Genomic DNA, 19275 nt, shown 5'->3' with positions numbered 1-19275 from the left:
GTTTGGTTAGTCGTTAAACTATCAGTGCTAGGAAATTAACATCAGTGCCATCTACAGGAGCTCCATAGAATCAAGACAAAAAGACCAGACTGAAATTAAGCCTCTTAGAACCTAGGGCCCAGTCGCACAGTCGTGACTTAAGTCCAAAAATGGTCTTAAATCTTAGACCTAATCTTAAGTTGTTAGATTGGCTCTAGAACTAAGTTGGTCTTAGACTTGTCTTGGATCTAAGCCATGACTGTGCAACCGGCCTCTGGATCTATTTCCTGTGAATAAGAGTTAAGTCATCTACTAACTCTTATACCACAGATGCTGAGTTGGAACTGGATCCAGAACTAAAATTAAAAACAATATCAGAATGGACTCATCGCCCGTAAAATACAACTTCGGACGAGTCTCTAATGAAACCAGAAAATAAAACATTCATTTCGTTGATTTAGAATTTTATTTTTTTGAGATTTCTTAATGTAGTTCTACGCATCACACACAGGGGGAGCTGTTTTCTTTAAGATACAGAGGAGTTTCAGTGTTTCTCAATAGATGTCATTGGCAATCACAAATGTGTAAGAACGGAAACTGATATCAACCCAAAAACCAGTGTCAAAAATACAGAAAACGAGTCTTTAGACCATTGAGGACTTAAAAGTTTTGGACCCAGTTCTACATTGCAAGTTCATATGGTTCTAGAAGTTGTTAGAACGATTGAGAACAGTTGAAAGAATGGGGATGTTGAGGTCAGAGGTCTGAGATTCATACAGCAGATTTATTGATATCTGCAATAGCACAAACCAATAAGTCAAATTTAATCACCACACTGTAGAACTGGGTCTGCGTTAAGTATCTGTACACAGGGAGGTAGGAGAGAGGCAGCACATACCTCCCTTGTACCTCCCTTGTCTGTTTTAGGAGGAGCTTACATCAGAAAATGGATATATCGGGGGCTGCAGTTACAGTCTAAAGTTGGTTAAAGATAACCAGCAGATAAATGCCATAGTGACAATGAACATATTTTCAATTTTCACTGTGTCTACTATTCACTGATTAACTCTTACCAACTTTTGAACAGCTACAGCCCCGCTTGTTTTAAAAAATCCTTTCGGAAGACTTCGTTATCAAACAGAATAATCCCAGCACCATGCGAAATATACATGCAAAAATATTTTGATGGACTTTATATCAAAAATATACCTTGAACAGAGTCGATAATCCCATAGCTATGAAAAAAGAGGGTAAAATGGTTATGTTTTTTTTTGCATAGACAGATAGGCAGTTGTGTTGGAATATTTTCCAACCAAGGTCTCAGATACGAGTTGAAATAGCGACCTAATCTAACAGCCAGCCCCAATCCAGGACTCAAGCATTTGATTGCCTCATTTCATTATTAACTTCGAAAACTTGCTGAAATTGTACTGAATTTAGTGCATTCCAAAGCTAATTATTCATTTAAGTTATGTTGGTTTAAGTTAAGCTATTTATGAACTGTATGAATGTTGAATGGGTCCCTAAATTCACTGTTTACAAACTGGCAGTATATAGTAGTGTATGACACCTGATCACTAATCACTGAGGTCACATGACCACCACTGACCAATCAGTGACCAGCTACTAGGGTTAGCCAATCACAGAAACCCTAGCAAACCACTCTGGCCAATATTGAAACCTAGGGTAAGCCAATCACAGCAATCCTAGCAGACCACTAAATCACATGGGAACTAAGGTTAGCCAATCACAGAAGCCCCATAGTCAGCAGACCACTCTAATCACCATAAGAGGCTTTCCTGTTCATATGCATACCGTTTATAACACTATTACAACTTATATCTGAGCGTTTGGGTCCCTAAACTTCTTTTATTCAAGCCAGGAACACCAGAAAAATTGGCCAAATCGCCAACAAGAGAAGCCATATAAAAACTATATGCTGCCCGTATATAGAAAAATATACCTACAAAAAGCTACTACTGCTATATGAAAGACATTTCTAACTACGAACAAACCAGCACCTTGTTAATTATAATAAAATATTAATGAGTTAATAATCAATTAGTTTATAATAATCTAGATATAATATATATTCCTTTAAGTTTTAATAATCGATATACACAACATCCATGGAAGACTTGGATTTCATTGTTTGGCATTACAAGCGTCATAGCAACTTGTGGTAAAATAAGACACTCACAGACACTCACACAAACCTGACACTCTCACATACACCACACTCTCACCCTAACCCTTCCCCCATTTCTCCCCCCTCTCTTCGGTCTCTACCCATTCGCTCCTAGCACCTCCTGATTATCTATAAAATATCTATATATGTACAACGTATTTTTGGATGACGTGGATTTTTTTCATTTATCGACAACGGCAGCGTAACCATGACGATATTTGTCGCCTTACGACGATGAAATATTTGCATAATATTATGTTATTATTATTAGTAATTTGTTAGTAGTAATTCTACACCCAACACCAGTTTATTGCTAAAGTTAGTTCCTACAAAAAGTTATAATGAATATTATCAGTAAATTTCCAGGGCTGCCAACCTCTGTTCAGTGCTATCAGTAACAAATTGAATTTTTTTACAGTGACATGTCACTGAAATATGAACGAAAATTATTTTTTAAATTAATTGGTAATCAACAGAAAGACCAACAGTAATATCTTTCATATTTCTGTTCAGTAATCAACAGTAAGACCCTCAGTAACATTTTTCAAATTTCTGTAGGCATCAAATAAGTATTTCTCATTATAAAACAGTAACAAAATAGGCCTACCAAAAAAAGGAACAGTTGGCAGCTCTGAATTTCCAAATGGTATGGTACCATGCACCGCACACACAAAATAATATGTAAAAGATGGTACGTAACCATCGTCTAGAAAACAATACAATGAGTAGATTAACGAGTAAAATGGGTTGACAACGTTGGATAAAACGTAATATACACAACGCAAACGCCATCTGATCAACGGCTAGTTGCTTCTTTGTTGAATTCTAACCAAGGAACCGAATCAGCCTGATACCTGTAGTGAACTAATATCAATCTCAGTGTACAGTTAACAAATACAAACCCACAGTAGATATGTAGAAAAGTAATATTGTTTCTTAGCTCCTTGGTAACCCCTATATTCATTAATTACTGTAATTCATTATTCTATCATTTTAGTGTCTCTGAAGATGAGGTTTAGAAGTAATCCCGAAACTGTAAGAAAATAAACTTTTCTACAAATCAACTGTGGGTTTTTTATTTGTCAGCCTCATATCTGCACCTTTGGAACCTTGTCGCATCAAAGCTGTAGGTTAGATTTAATCATCAGGTCAAAATTCGAATCATTCTTAATCTTATTGAAAGATTACTGAAGGATTGATCTATTGGTAATGCAATAGCTTTAAAAAGACTGGCCATGGTTTGATGTTCCGGGAACCAGTTTTACTAAAAGCCTAAACTTACTATATTACTTTTACTATAAGGCCTAAACTGATTTAAGATATAATGAATTCATGAAGAAATCCATTTGATTTCAAAGATAACTCTTTTGCGAAACTGGACCGAATCAGATGGGTTTTACGAATTAAAACACGACGCAAACTTCGTGCACAAATTATCTACAAAAATTATTTACACCAAACATTGTTTCCAAAGCTTGAAAATATTTGTACAAACGAACTACATTGTTGCGATGTAGTTCAAGGCACTTAGGAATACCAGTCAAATACCCTTTACAAAATATCTCCGATAAATAAGCGTAACCCGATAACTAGATGCAAAAAATAACATATAAAATATTTTAAATACTAGAAACTGCTCAATATGTTAGAATTATGACGTTTTGCGCGCAAGGTTCTTAAAAGGTTCAAAGCTATTTCAAAGGTACGGTTTGCACACCTTTTTTCTTAAGGCAAAATGGTAAAGATTAAGAAGGCACATTGACGAATATTAAAAAGTTGTTTTTAACCTCGGTAGACCCCGATTGTAAATTTCTATGGAAACTGTATTTTTGACACTGGTTTTTCTAGTTTTATGCAAAATAGTCGAGAAATGTTTTTGAAACTGTAAAAAACTTAATACAAAATGAAAAGAATCGCTTGGGTTTTTCTTTTCTAAAATCCGGATGAAATTCAGACATTAACTATTCAGAAATTTCTTTTATCCGGCCGTGCTCTCGCAACAACTGGATGGGTATTTTCTGGCGATGTTTGCGTGCGGTAAAAATGGCACACGCGTTAATTTCTGCGGCTTTTCTTTTTAATTTCGTGCGTTCCGATTTTCGGACGATCACCAAACTTCGCATCTGTTCTGCGGATTCATTGCCGTTTTGCGCCGACATCCGAACGACTGCGAGAAATGTGGCGTATTACGCAGCGCGCCGTTCACGCGTAATCGATGCACCGGGTGTTGACTCGTTTCTACCAAAATGGCGCCGAAATCTTTATCCATATCCTCGCACCAACTCTACAAGATAAAGATATATTCGTGTAAAATCAGTGGTAAGTTGTTTAGACACGGCTTAGATTTAAGACCAGCCTAAGAGAACTTCTTAGTTCTATGGCCAATCTAAAAACTTTACGTCAGTCTTTAGATTTAAGAACATTTCAGATCGCACAAAATCATCAGTTAGATTCAAATGCTTAGACTTAAAGTTAATTCTTGGGCTGCTGCTACTGCTGCTGCTGCTGCTGCTGCTGCTGCTGCTGCTGCTGCTTGTCTGGCCACCAGGGTCAAGTTGCCCGGTTAAAGTTAATCAGTGGAAAGCTGACATAGTGAAAATTAAAAGTTCATTGTTACTATGGTATTTATCCACTGGTTAACATCTTTCATCAACTTTGGAGCAACTGCAGCTCCCCTGGGTTGTAGTACAGCTTTCCTGTAGACAGCACAAAGTTAATCTTCTAACTCTTGTTAAGTCCCTGTTTGAACAGGGTCACCAGCTTTCCTGTAGACAGGACTAGGTTCATCTCTTGACTCAAATACGTTACAGAGAGATACGTTTCTCAATTAACCTGTTCTCCTCTGTATATATACCCCTCTTGTTAGTCTATATATCACACCTGACAATGATCTCTAGTGTGATATCGAACGTCGTGTTTTTACATTTTAGAAATAAATTCTCGATTTTGAATTCTTTTAATTGTACATAGGTGGGTTTTTATCCTATTTCCTGTAAACACTAACCTGAGCGAATCCGATGTAGAATAGTTGATCACTGGTCCGATCGAGAGCTGGCAGACGCTGTTCTCGTCCGTATTTATCGACCCATAGTTTATACGCATCGTACGCTAGCACTAGACCGCCGTTATCGGCTATGTTTTCATCTACGGTGAACTTTCCGTTAACCTGTTTTAAAAAAATATTGAGAAAATTCATATCAGAATCTGCTTCCCGAAGCCTGCATCACTTCAGACAATCTACCTCTAGATCTAGAGGTTCAGGGTCACCTTGTAATTAATTTTCAGACAGGAGACCAGGGGCTGCAGTTGCTGAAAAATTGGTTAAAGATAACCGGTTGTTAAATACCATAGTAACAATGAAATTTCAATTGTCACTACATCAACTATCCACTGGTTAACTCTAAACAACTTTTGAGCAACCAACATCAGGGGCGGCAGTTGCTAAAAAGTTGGTTAAAGATAACCAGTGGATGGATACCATAGTAATAATGAACTTTTAATTGTCACTATGTCAGCTATCCACTGGTTAACTCTAAACAACTTTTGAGCAACCAACATCAGGGGCAGCAGTTGCTAAAAAGTTGGTTAAAGATAACCAGTGGATGGATACCATAGTAATAATGAACTTTTAATTGTCACTATGTCAGCTATCCACTGGTTTACTCTAACCAACTTTTCAGCAACTGCAGCCCCAAGCGGTTAGTTTTTGGCTGAGATGTGTTGGATCAAAGCTGAATGGGGTATAAGGTCAAGGAATCATTATCATTAATGGTTACACAAAAGACAAAATATGACTTCTTTATGGCATCACCCTGATAAACAACAATTTAAGAGAGGTTCGTTTAGAACCTCCTTCAATAATGATATGATACGATAAAATGATTTTCTGACTTACTTGAACACCGAACATATTAATAGACGAATATTCTTTAATCATGCAATCCACTTTTTCCGTGAAGAGTTTTTGCGATTGCGTCGTCCACCAACGTTTCATATTTCCAGTTTTATCTCTAGTGCTGCCTAGAAATAGAACACGGACAGACGACACCTGTCGCTATAGCGATAGAAACTTAGACTCTGGGTTACGAGATTGAAGGAACTGATAACCCACCATGGCTGTCGAATCCATGTGACAGTTCATGTCCAAGGAACATACCCAGCGCCCCAAAATTCACCGACCTAAAAATAGAAAAACATTTCCCATTATGGCGGCCAGTTTTTTCCCCTAATGTTGTAAGTTGTTTTCGCTGACTTGATTTGTTAGGAATCTAATAAATTAACACAGTCAAGTCAAAGACATACACGGAAACTGTTCGATTTCACGCCCGATCTAGCTATCTCAACAAATTTCCGTGATTTTAAACTTTTTTTTACAAAATTCCCTGACTATTTTAAAGAAAAGAAGAACTCCCAGACTTTTCCCTGATTTCCAGGTGAGTCCACAATGTAAGTCTCATATCTAAACCCACCACACCTGAATGAAACAGCTAGCAAACAGGCGCTGCACTTGCTCAAAAGATGGTTAGAGTTAACCAGTGATACCTAGTGGACATAGTAACAATCAAAGTTTATTGTTACTTATCCACCAGTTATGTTTAACCAACTTTTCAGCAACTGCAGACACCCTGCACTTGCTCAAAAGATGGTTAGAGTTAACCAGTGATACCTAGTTGACATAGTAACAATCAAAGTTTATTGTTACTTATCCACCAGTTATCTTTAACCAACTTTTCAGCAACTGCAGACGCCCTGCACTTGCTGAAAAATTGAGGAAAACTTCAACTTACATCGGAAAGTCTGGATCTAAGAACGGAGACTGCAGTAAACCAGCAGGAACAATAATCTGATTGTATGAGATACTGTAATAAGCATTTACTCCATCAGGGTTCATCGACCAACTGAAAATACAATAACACCAAATACATAAATAACCCTATCCAGTTTATCTCTATCCAGTGCTGACTAATAATCGAAAGTGCCGGAGATGATTTGAAAATTTTTAAAGATTTCACCCCATTGCGTTGAATAGCAGGCATACCGCTATAGTGTAGAGCGTCTACACCATGGTGTATCGTTAGTTACTAATATTTCACAATGTTTGACATATGTTTCCATCCCTTCATACCAAATTTTTGCACTGTGTAATAGATGCACTGAATGGGTTTATCTTGATTTATAGACAGCAACTTAAGAGTTTGTTATCAGTAACTGAAAAGACGTACTCGGTGCGGTCAGTCGGTTTCGACAATCTATCCAAACGTTGTTGACGTCGCGCTTTCTTCAATTCGAGGTGATCATGAAAAAAGAAACCGGTCACCGCCATCTATAAACAGAAATATGAACGACATTATCGATCGGCACAGTCATAAACTCCAAAAATTTCAAATAATCAACTTCACAGTTCTTTAATAAGAGTTGAAAGCAGTTCATCTAAATTTATAGATTGACCCTTAAGAATGAAATTCCAATCCTGCCGGCAGCAAGTTGCTCATACGTTAGTTAAAGATGGATAAATATCATAATGAAGTTTTGATTGTCACTATGTCAACTATCTACTGGTTGACTTTAACCAACTTCTCAGCAACTGCCGTCCCTGGACTATTAAACTGGGTCTTCAACTTCTTCGTCGTTACTTCAATGAAATACCTTGTCGAATTTTTCGTCCAGTTTCGCTGGGTCGTTCATCCATTTTGGGAAACCGATCTGACTGACTAAACCGCCGTATTTCTCTAGAGCGGCCGCCCTCGTCGGTTCGTCCATCCACGGAACGGTCTTTAAACGGTTCTCAAGCGCTTCCAAAACGAACATCGTCATTTCTTTCGCCTGAAACGTGAAATCATTTCTACAATCGACGAGTTGAAAATAAGTTTCCGACTTTATTGTTGGTTTTTTCGTCAAGGTTAGCGTCTAAGCAGCCATCTTGGATCGCGCATGGTTAAACCCATGACTCGCATCCACGTATTTGTGGAAATCTAAGATGGCCGCTTGCAGGGTGAGATCAGGGGGCAGACGCAGACTTAGACAGGAGCACAAAGAAATTAAAAGGTTCATATATACTGAAAAGGGACAAGTTAAGTATCCACGTAGCCAAAACAAAGATCTGGAAAATTTAGAAATTCCAGTGTATTTTCATACAATTTCTAGGCACTTGAAGGACATGAAAGGGATTAAGCTAAATCTTGAGTTGCGGCGATCGCTGTCTTATTAGTTACGAGTGGATGAAGTGAACTGAAAAATATTGCCATCGTAATTTCAAAAGGCAAATTGGGATTATTACGATTGTGCTCCTGTTTAGATACCGATGCCGTGGCTTGTCAATAGAAAACCCGCTGTAAATTGATGCGCGGTTTTCAAACTGACCTTACTAATCATTTTATCAGTGACGTACTGCTCGATGTACGCAGCAGACACCGGATAACCGAACATTCCCGTCGCGATCTTCAGACATTTTTTCCATCGAGGTTTTCTCGCCGGTTCAGACGTTATCGGACGCCACAGAATGTCGTACGCCTCCTCGAATCCGTTCGGTAGATAACTCAACTGGTGATAAACAGTCATCCATACGATATAGTCTGCTAACAGTCTGAAATAATACGAATACCGAGATACTGACTGAACTCTTGTGGATCCCTATAAATCGGCAGCCTTGAACCTGAAAATAACCCCTCAACACTATCTGTAGCCCAGGAAACTACCTCCCCCAGACATTTAGTACTTGCTAGAAATATACATGTATATAATAGTTGATTTCTTCCTATTCAAATGCAGGCTGGATCAAGCAGACTTGGCCTGGAGCTTCAGACATGGATATTCATTCATGCAAAGACTGTATTGATGAATTCTCTTTGTTGATAGCAAAGAGAGGCCTAAGATGAACCACTGCAATCAGCGGCCTAGAAAGAACCATCCATGAGAGACTGTTGCCAATTTGAGTGTCAAGTTTCAGGACCGAGTTGTTCCGAACCGTTTTGAAAATTAAAACATTCACAGTTCATTTATAATAAACACCGCAAAAAAAGAATAAAACTCTTTAAAACTGTAAAATTGTTTCTTACTCTTTCTCCGTGTTTTCAATCAGTTTCACCATTTTTTCATAATAATCTCCGTGAACGACGACAATTCGATCGGAATCCGTAAAACTTCGCTTGAAAATATCTCCCAGATACAACTTCAAATCGATCTGAAAACAAAAAGAAATGTTAGAGACTCAGCAACGATACCGCGTGCTCTAGACTTAGCTGTTTCATTCGAGAAATGTATTTTCTCTTCTTCTGGACCCGGCCCCTTCCTCCAAAGTTATCTTAAGACTGGTCAAAAGTTATCTTAAAACTGATCAAAAGATACCTTAAATCTTAAAACTGATCAAAAGTTATCTTAAATCTTAACACTGATCAAAAGTTATCTTAAATCTTAAAACTGATCAAAAGTTATCTTAAGACTGGTCAAAAGTTCTTTTAACACTGGTCAAAAGTTATCTTGAATTTAAAGACTGGTTTTAAATTGTAGGATCCGTTGTACAACTGCTGAGGTGCTGTTAGATCTAAGCCACCACTACTGCGCAACTGTCCTCACAGATTTCTAACCCTAATAAACACATCCTCCTGAAACTTACTAAATTCCCAAACTTCTTCTGCAGTTCGCTGATCGTCAGATTTTGCCTGTAATTCCAGGGATCCATTTTCTCCTCTTTCGTCGCGAATATCTGCCAAAAAAATCAAATCCATTCAAGTAAACGCACATATCGATATATAGTAGCTTCAACCGGTAGCTGGTAGCTACGATGACTATACGGTACCTTAGCTAGTTTTTGTTCGAACGTCCAAATTCGGTTGAATTTTTGTTGAGTTTGTGCGATCGGCATGTGCATCAGTTCGGCGAACTTCCTCGCGAACGAGACCATCGCCGCGCGCGTTAAATTAGACATCTTCGAATCGATGTAATAATCGCGTTTATTCATCGTTAAACCTGATTCCGCGATCTGAAAATACGTTACAGTAACGTGGAGTTAATACTGTGAACTATAGACAGGAAATTACAGTAAATTATGAAGAGTTACAGTAACGGAGAGTTGATACAGTAAACTGATTTATATTTCAACTAGACTTGAGAGCACATCAGGTGGCCTAACTCGGTCAGTTTTGGTAGTACATACCTGATAAAAGTCTTATTAGGACCAGAAAGCACTGGCAGTGGACCTTAAACTTGAGCTAGGCCACCTGGCATCCTCTCAAGTCAAAATTGAAACAGACATTAGACAGAAATTACGGTGAATTCCTTAAGTTACGGTAACATGTAGTATATACAGTATACTATTAGAGACAGAAATTACAGTAAATTGTAAAGAGTTAAGAGTAACAATAACGTGGAGTTAATACAATATACTATTAGACAGAAATTACAGTAAACTCCTCCTAACTCCTATCATTTAGGTTATATCGGGACAGTGATGATTAGCGTCGGTTCTAAGATTTGTGTTTATCCCGTGTTAGCTGATGGTAATTGAGTAATGTCTATGCATTAAACAGATTGAATTCTAAATCGTAGTTTTTATGTACCATATGTTTCTCTGCATGTAAAACTGTTCGATACTGATAAGAAATCTGGATAAAATGCTGAACCTTTAGTTCTGTATTCAATCGATGAGATTTACGTGCATTCTTAAATCAATAGGACTATTAGAATATATTCTATAAACTTCTGATTTTTATCAAAGATTTTCATTTTCATTTTGTACACATTAAATCTATAGTTCACAAAATACTGTACATACGCAAAATTTAGCTATGATGATATTTTGCTATATTTTTATGTTTCAACACAACAAATCTTTTACTGGAACCACCACAAATGTTTGAGTACCTACACTTGTATAACTTTCATATCACAATTATTGTAGACTCCTCGATCCTAAATCGGTACTGTTTATCTCAGTAAACCGTTAATTCGGTTGTAGACTCCTCGATCCTAAATCGGTACTGTTTATCTCCGTAAACCGTTAATTCGGTTGTAGACTCCTCGATCCTAAATCGGTACTGTTTATCTCAGTAAACCGTTAATTCGGTGGTTTCATAAGTCAAATTGTTTTCCCATAGACTATCTCTACACTCAGTTTCTAATTCAGTAACCGCCTAATCGGGCAAGAACAAATCCAGATACCAATTCTATCAATTTAGTGGTAGTCTAATGTACAACTGCAAACTAGACTATAATTTCGAATTTCCTATTTCTCAAAAATGAAGGAGTTTTAGAGAAGGTCTCGGGCATTTTGCTCAAAAGGACCTTCGATCAAGGTCCTTCAAGCGGTTTTTAAAGCTGTTTCAGTTTAGGAGTTTCTGAGGAATCGAGGAGTTCTAGGAATCAGGGGTCGGTTCCAGCGTCATGGCTTAGACTTAAGACCAGTCTAAGACTGTCTTAGTTATATAGCTAATCTAACAACTTAAGACCAGATTTAAGACGACTTTTGGACTTAAGTCTCGGCTATGGAACCGGCCCCTGGACTAAAGAAATAGACGTTTAAATCTTACGGTGATTTGATGTGAATCCGTATTGTTAGGATTCGCGGCGACGTACACACTAAAAAACGGATCGCTATCGAGCCGATGAGCGATTGTTAAAGCCGTCGTCATGTTCCATTCGTAAGGATTCCACGGACCAGTTATCGACCACGACCCTAACGTTTTAATTAACTGTAAAAAAAAAACAAAATGGAGGAATAAATTCAACAAGGCACAAGAAAGTCACAAGACGGCCATCTTGTTTCCAGATGACCCGATGGGGATAGATCAGCAAACAAAACATCGAGATAATTGATCGCGGCGTCTTCCGAACGTTTCAGTGAACATTTCGAAAATGCGTAAAAAGTGATGGGTTTGGCGAACAACAATGGCCGCCAATCGGCCATTTTGATTTTAATGGAAATTATGGATACAACGGCAACCGGCGATCAGGGGCGAATCTCGGAAATTTTGAAACACAGGGATCTAGAAGGATAGGAAAGGCGAGATAAAACAGCCATGTCATACAGAATACTGACCTGTTCTAGTGGTTTAATACCGAGTTTATTGACGTTAAATTCACTCATACACGATGCGTAGTAAGTCTTCGCCTTTTCGATAGCCGTACTGTGCTGCCCTCTATAAGTGCTTCCGGGTAGAGTCAAGAGCTGTAACGAAAGCCAAAGAGTTCACAAACATTCCCTGGCAGGATTAGAGGAAAATCTATCGAATTCCCAAATATTCCCTGGCAGGATTAGAGGAAAATCTATCGAATTCCCAAATATTCCCTGGCAGGATTAAAGGAAAATCTATCGAATTCCCAAATATTCCCTGGCTGGATTAGAGGAAAATCTATCGAATTCCCAAATATTTCCGAACTCAAAAAACGTTAAACTGAAACGTTCAAGTTTATTCCAATTTCTCGGCACTGCGTGAAAACTCATTGATGTAAACCCACGTCACGTTTCTAAAATCTCAAAATCTCAAAATAGGAATATCGATATCTCAACTCACGTGTTCGTTTCTACGTTCGATTTTCTCGCGTAAAACCGAGAACCACGAGTACTGACGACGTCCCGGTTGCCGTGGATACACCTGCGGCCATCGTCCGCACGCGTACGAGTAGAAATCGTCGCACGGTTCGACGCTCGAATTTAAATACTCGTTGATCATGTGACTCGATTTTATGCAGCACAGCGTCACGCAATCCTGGAAATTTAAAGCATTCTAAATAATTGATAATCTATTGAAAGTTCATGACTCAGTTCATTGAATACATTTCGGCAGCAAATTATCTTGTTTAATACAGCGAAACTTGGATTATAAAAAAAATGGCCGATCTTTTCTCATTTCAACACGAGAAAATAAATAATTTTTTTGGGAATCCTTTAATACAGTGTAAAAAGAATATAAAAACTGATGGTTTATTTAGACTACACAGTTTCACTGGTCGTATTAAGACCATATTGAGGTACGTGTTCAAAAGATGAAGAAAAATATCCCCAAAAAATCAATCCTATACACAATATGGGAAAACCAGGGAAAATTTCTCTATTTCTCTGATGATGAAGTTTAGTGAAAGCCTTCGAAACTGTCAGAAAAATAAACAGTGAAATCATGAACTGTTTTGCTGATAAACTCTGATGAAATAATGAGGTTAATATCAGTATCTACAGGTCATGAGAACTTACTCCTTGATCAGTGGAGATGGCTATAAACTTACCCCCTGATCAGTGGAGGTGGTTACAAACTTACCCCCTGATCAGTGGAGGTGGTTATAAACTTACCCCCTGATCAGTGGAGATGGCTATAAACTTACCCCCTGATCAGTGGAGATGGCTATAAACTTACCCCCTGATCAGTGGAGATGGCTATAAACTTACCCCCTGATCAGTGGAGATGGCTATAAACTTACCCCCTGATTAGCGGAGGAGGTTATAAACTTACCCCTTGATTAGCGGAGGTGGTAATAATCAGATAGATACATGTCGCGGATAAACCCAATATAATCGTTAAACTACACATTAGTACAAACACCGGGTGGGTCGTCGTCTGCTGTTTAGTACGGACTTCTCCGGTAGGTGGCGTTACCGTCGATTTAACATTCGATTCTGTAAAACAGTACAGAAACATAGAACCACGAGCAAATTTCACAGATAAATTTCACTCTTTAGTCAAAACATTGAAAATAAACTTCTATCACTCTATCGCTTATCCCAAGGCCCAGTTTCACAAAAAGGTTTAACTCTTAAATCGATTTAGGCCTTAATCCTTTTTGTGAAACTGGGACCAGGGGCTGCAGTTGCTGAAAAGTTGGTTAGATTTAACCAGTTGACATAGTGACAATTGAAACTTCATTATTACTATGGTATCTATCCACCAGTTGTCTTCAACCAACTTTTCAGCAACTGCAGCCCCAGAAAATATGGAACTTCATCAAGATTAACTGAAAGGCCGATAAAAATAGAGTTACCTTTTATTGCTGAGACCAAAATTATGACATATTTTGCCTGATATACTACAGAACCGTTACAGCAATACTAATCTATGGATGTTTCCTGACAAACTAGGTCAGTAATAAACTCAGTCATTATTACTGATAGTTCATTAGATAATTACCTACTTACTATGTGAACCCACAAGACAATTAAACCAACACAACTGTGGAATTGGGTCCATAGTCAAATTGAACCCACACAACTGTGGAACTGGATCCAGAATCAAATTAAACCCACACAACTGTGGAACTGGATTCGGAATCAAATTAAACCCACACAACTGTGGAAATGGGCTCAAAATGTGTAGAACAACTGGTCAAAATTGATCATCTGTTTTATTGTACGTACCATATGCTATACCTATGTATATCCTACAATAGACTCTTTCTGATTAAAACTGCAGTGAATTTTAGACTCCTGCATGAAACTATTTACACAGCTTCATTATAATGATCTATTATAACATATCGATCATCCACCTCCTCTCTCAAACCATTAACTTGATATATCGATATAATCACGATTTCAGCTTATTCATTTGAAACACATTTAAATGATATATGGAAATACGTAATTTTTCAAAGTATGAGATTCAGAATTTATGCCTGGACTCAAGACAGATATCATTCATTTTATCATTGATCATCCACACTTCACATGACCATGGTGGGAATGTTTTTAGGAAAGTTGCAGGTTTAATGACACCTGTAAGTCCTTAAATTTAACTGAAATTTAACTGAAATTTATTCTTGTAAAACGACAAAATATGATTTAGGTAGTGTGTCAGCCCAGGGCCGTAGATTCACTGTTTACAACTGACAGTGTATAGTAGTGTGTGACACCTGATCACTACTCACTGAGGTCACATGACCACCACTGACCAATCAGTGACCAGCTACTAGGGTTAGCCAATCACAGTAACCCTAGCAAATCACTCTGGCCAAGATGAGACCTAGGGTTAGGGTTAGCCAATCACAGTAACTCTAGTAGATCACTCTCGCCCACTTAGGAACTAGGGTTAGCCAATCACAGTAGCCCTAGGGTTAGCAGGCCACTCATGTGACATGAGAGGACCAATCAGAGACCAGGATTGATAAGTCTATAGTAGAAATTTAAATATCTATAGCCCTGATTTTCAGACCTCAGCAATCATTCATTCAATCATTTATTCATTCATTCATTCATATCTGCCTATAGAATTTGTAATGATATTTGACTGTAATAAACTATTTCAAATCATTTCAATAAATCATTGAATAAAAGATGATATAAATAGGTATTAATAAAGTAGCTTAACTGAAATGGAACATATTTCAGTCTTAATTACGTTATTCTGGATAATTTAGAATTCTACCACTTCACTGAGGTAATATTCTAGTTGATGTGTAGGGAATGATGTTTTTATGGCAGGTTTCAGGCTGCAGTAGATCCCCCTATGACTACCTACCCCTACCTAAACAGATATCACTGTTTGTGACGACTAATCAGCTGCAGATCTGAATCAAGTTCCACAGTTCTGGACCCGGTCCCACAGTTCTGGACGCAGTTCCAGTTCTGGACACAGTTCCACAACTTTCTGGATCCAGTTCCACAGTTCTGGGCTCAGTTCCACAGTTCTGGACCCAGTTCCACAGTTCTGAACCCAGTTCCACAGTTCTACAACTGTGGAACTGGATTCCAATTTTCATCTTGATGATATAAATCTAAAACTCACTTGATTTTTGTTTTTTCGTGATGTTAAATTCTTCATCTTCGGAATCAGACGTTGACCATCGGTCGTCCATCATTAATTTCATTGTTTCCGCGTCAGACTTTGCGTCCTTGCCGTTACGCAAACTTCCCTTAACCATCGTGATCACCACTAGGGGGAGCTAGACGTTTTTGAGCGTTAACTGGAAGATTTGTTCAATGATGTATTGTAGCTACATGCTGAAAATAGTAATGAACAAGATTGATGTTGAATCAGAAATAAACCTTTGAAAAATTGCAAACTTCAAGACTGGACAATCACGGTCCCTATAGATCAGTCATTCCTGGATATACAGGGTCCCTACAGATCAGTCATTCCTGGATATACAGGGTCCCTACAGATCAATCATTCATGGATATACAGGATCCCTACAGATCAATCATTCCTGGATATACAGGATCCCTACAGATCAGTCATTCCTGGATATACAGGGTCCCTACAACTACAGAGCGCTCCCCTGATCCCAGGGACCCCTCCATCGCAAAATAATCATTTTTTTAACAACTCTAACGCAGATAAATGTATCTTATTTTTAATCTGCAGTGTCTGCAGGTTTACTGCATTCAATTCAATTATGAAAAGAAAAACATCTGTTTTTAGTCACAGCTATTATAAGTATATTCAGCTATATATCTATATTATATTAACTAGGCCCGGTTATAATAATACTGTATCATTATACCAGAGTTAATCATGATTAAAGCCTATATTATCGGTCTCTACGCAAAATATCGAAATACATTTAACTAAAACAATGGATAGCAACAAAAAACTGATGAATGCTTTAAAATAATAATAAAATATGCTTTTATATTGCGCTATTTTCTAAAAAAAAGACTCATTGCGCTTTATTCTAATTCCTACCCCAACCTTAAACACTGTACAGTATTCTAAGAATCAAAAGCGTTAGGAAACATGAAAGTTTTTAACCTATTTTTAAAATGGTTTACAGGATTTTTTGAGAGATGAAGGACAGAAGGCTTGTGACTTTTGATTATCGGTTAAAAATCTTTCTATTGTATCGAATATCGTGAACATGAATAATAATTTTTAGTGTACGTATCATAATATTGTTTTTCAATCTTTGTTCCAATCAACGGCTTTCATTCTAACAAAACGTATCAATTTTCATTACATAAACTGAACACATGTGGAAATGGTTTCAATTCCAGTGCACTATCAACAATGTCTGATATATTGAAAACAATATCCCAGTAATATTTTTCAATAAAATGGCGACCTTCTAATTTTCGATGACTTCGACCAATCAGTAAAATCATGATTAGTAACTGATGACAACCTTCTCATTCTTGACATTTTCATGGATTCAGTAAAATTATGATTAGTTATAGCAATATTTGAGTACACGAATGATCACATCAACATGTACCAGAATGTTTTCTATAGATGGACATAAAATATGCTAATTTTTCCGATAAAACTGCATTAAACGAATGCTTGTAGGCCTACTCTAAATAAATCTAGTTACCAGTTCAAAGCACTATTTCGTCTTTACGTATAACAGATTCAAAAATATACCAGCTATCATAGGTCGTTATTGTCTAAAACCTAAACAGATTCATAAAGGCTCTAATGTGGTTTTGAGATCTACTGAGAAGGATCTGTAATTTGATCCGTTAATTACTTACTGGTTGGTTGGATGGATAAACCAGCGGTTTGTCACCAGATCTGTACGTTTAAACTGCTCTCTATGATTGTTGTATGAGTCTCTGTGACTGCTGTGCGAGTCTCACGGACTGTGCGTATATATATATATATATATATATCAGGGTTATATTCGAGAGATCGATCAATATCGTGAGAACAGCTGTTACAGGTGCACTCGACTATACACTAGTGACATCTGTTGACTACTATACTAACTAAACAACCCACTTTGTTTTATCAGCACTATTCATTAGAGTGGGTTTAGATTCCTTTATCAGTTGGACCCTGCTGCTGGGGCGGAGGGGCCTTGGGCCTAACTATTGGTTGGGCTCGTGGGGTGATTCCCCTTCTGACATATAGATATCTAAAAAGTGAGCGGCTATGGGCAGCAGGCCCCTGAAGATGCAAGGTCTCTGGCTCTCACTGCATGTTACAGGTGCCCACAGTCAGGAATCTAACGTGTCAGATAGACAATTGGGCAGTTCACAAGTGGACAGTCCAACAAGCCCAAAAATTACATGGAACCCTTAATGGATAATACTCCACACACAAGACTTCAACTCTAAAACTATCGCAGTCTAAGCTAGGTGTCGTGGTTAAGGCCCGAATAACTTTTCAGATGGTGGAGGCCAGGGGGGAGAGAATTGATGATGAAAACAATTTTCCATTTTTCGAAGTTTTCAACTAAAATTTGAACCAGAAACTGAGGCCGTTAAAAAGAAATTCCTCTTTTGTTATTAAAACAGTTACTTACGTGTTTATTTTAAGGGTTTATCCGCGACATGAGCCGCATCTTCCTCGCGTTTCTTCGCTTTTTCTTAAAATTTGTAAAATCTAGGTTCCGGTTACATTCGGTTAGGTGCGCTTGATTTTTGCACTAGGTATAAACCTCAACCAAACTCTCTAAAACACATCTAATCCATCTTTTTTCCAAAATAAGCCATGATAAAAAGATAACTATGAAATAGTCATCTTAAGTTTGCTTTTCTCTTTAAAATTCTCGAAATTTACTTTTATGTCATTATCTAGGATTTATAATCGGTTCAATCGAATACACTCTACAAGTTCATGGGCGCCGCCATATTACGATCATGTGACCTGCTAGAATCATAACGATGTGGTTCGAGTCCTGCAACATTTAAGATTTTACCAAAAGATTTTCTAATTGTTTTTTTTCACTTAATTCTTGTTGTAATAAAGTCGTCGCTTACAGAAATTTTGGAACTTTCCTCAAAGCTGCTGGAGAATGTGGGCAATGACAATAAATACTTGCTTCTAGCTCTAGCCCTAGGATTTCTGGACCCTGGGAAACAAGTCTGATCTAAACAGTTCAATGATGCTCTAGTTCTGTTGAACTGGTTACAGACCAGAAATGCTCTGAAGTGCTGGGGCTGAACAGTTGCAGTCAAAAAAGGAAAATATGTCTATATTTTGGTCTCAGCAAAAAAACTCTCTGTATAGGCCTGTCAGTTAATCTTGATGAATTTCCAAATTTTCTGTGGGCTTTTGAGAGCAACCGGAATCCTGATGGTCGACTTTTTTGAGCTACTGCTGCCCCAGAAAAAAGAGAGAAAAAGACACCAGTCCATCCATCCTTTTGTTCCTGCGACCACCGAAAAGAAAGAAATAAAACTATAAACTCTTCAAACATTTTGTGTCGTTTTTTTATCTCCCACTCAGTTACTCATTTTTATTTAC

General features: G+C 37.8%; 1 protein-coding gene across 3 annotated transcripts; it reads right to left on the bottom strand.

Moving 5' to 3' along the window:
- Positions 1–6: 6 nt before the first annotated feature.
- On the bottom strand, positions 7–18423 carry LOC141914305 (endothelin-converting enzyme 1-like). 3 transcript variants are annotated; one of them, XM_074805584.1, is made up of 17 exons: positions 18332–18423; positions 15874–16088; positions 13609–13772; positions 12676–12870; positions 12201–12329; positions 11692–11853; positions 9963–10145; positions 9780–9869; positions 9223–9347; positions 8528–8750; positions 7814–7990; positions 7390–7490; positions 6955–7065; positions 6279–6346; positions 6063–6187; positions 5172–5333; positions 7–4451 (listed from the first exon to the last, which is right to left on the bottom strand). In XM_074805584.1, the coding sequence occupies exons 2-17, from the start codon at positions 16007–16009 to the stop codon at positions 4275–4277; spliced, it is 2328 nt and encodes a 775-aa protein (XP_074661685.1). In that variant the 5' UTR covers positions 16010–16088; positions 18332–18423; the 3' UTR covers positions 7–4274. The 3 variants fall into 3 exon arrangements, with proteins under 3 accessions (XP_074661685.1, XP_074661686.1, XP_074661687.1); XM_074805585.1 differs by lacking the exon at positions 18332–18423 and adding an exon at positions 17559–17630; XM_074805586.1 differs by lacking the exons at positions 15874–16088; positions 18332–18423 and adding an exon at positions 14135–14185.
- Positions 18424–19275: the final 852 nt, after the last annotated feature.

This window comes from Tubulanus polymorphus, chromosome 12 (assembly GCF_964204645.1).
Source record: "Tubulanus polymorphus chromosome 12, tnTubPoly1.2, whole genome shotgun sequence".
Classification (NCBI taxonomy): Eukaryota; Metazoa; Nemertea; class Palaeonemertea; order Tubulaniformes; family Tubulanidae; genus Tubulanus; species Tubulanus polymorphus.
The sequence above is the reverse complement of the archived record's forward strand: the minus strand, read 5'-3'. Positions and strand labels throughout refer to the sequence as shown.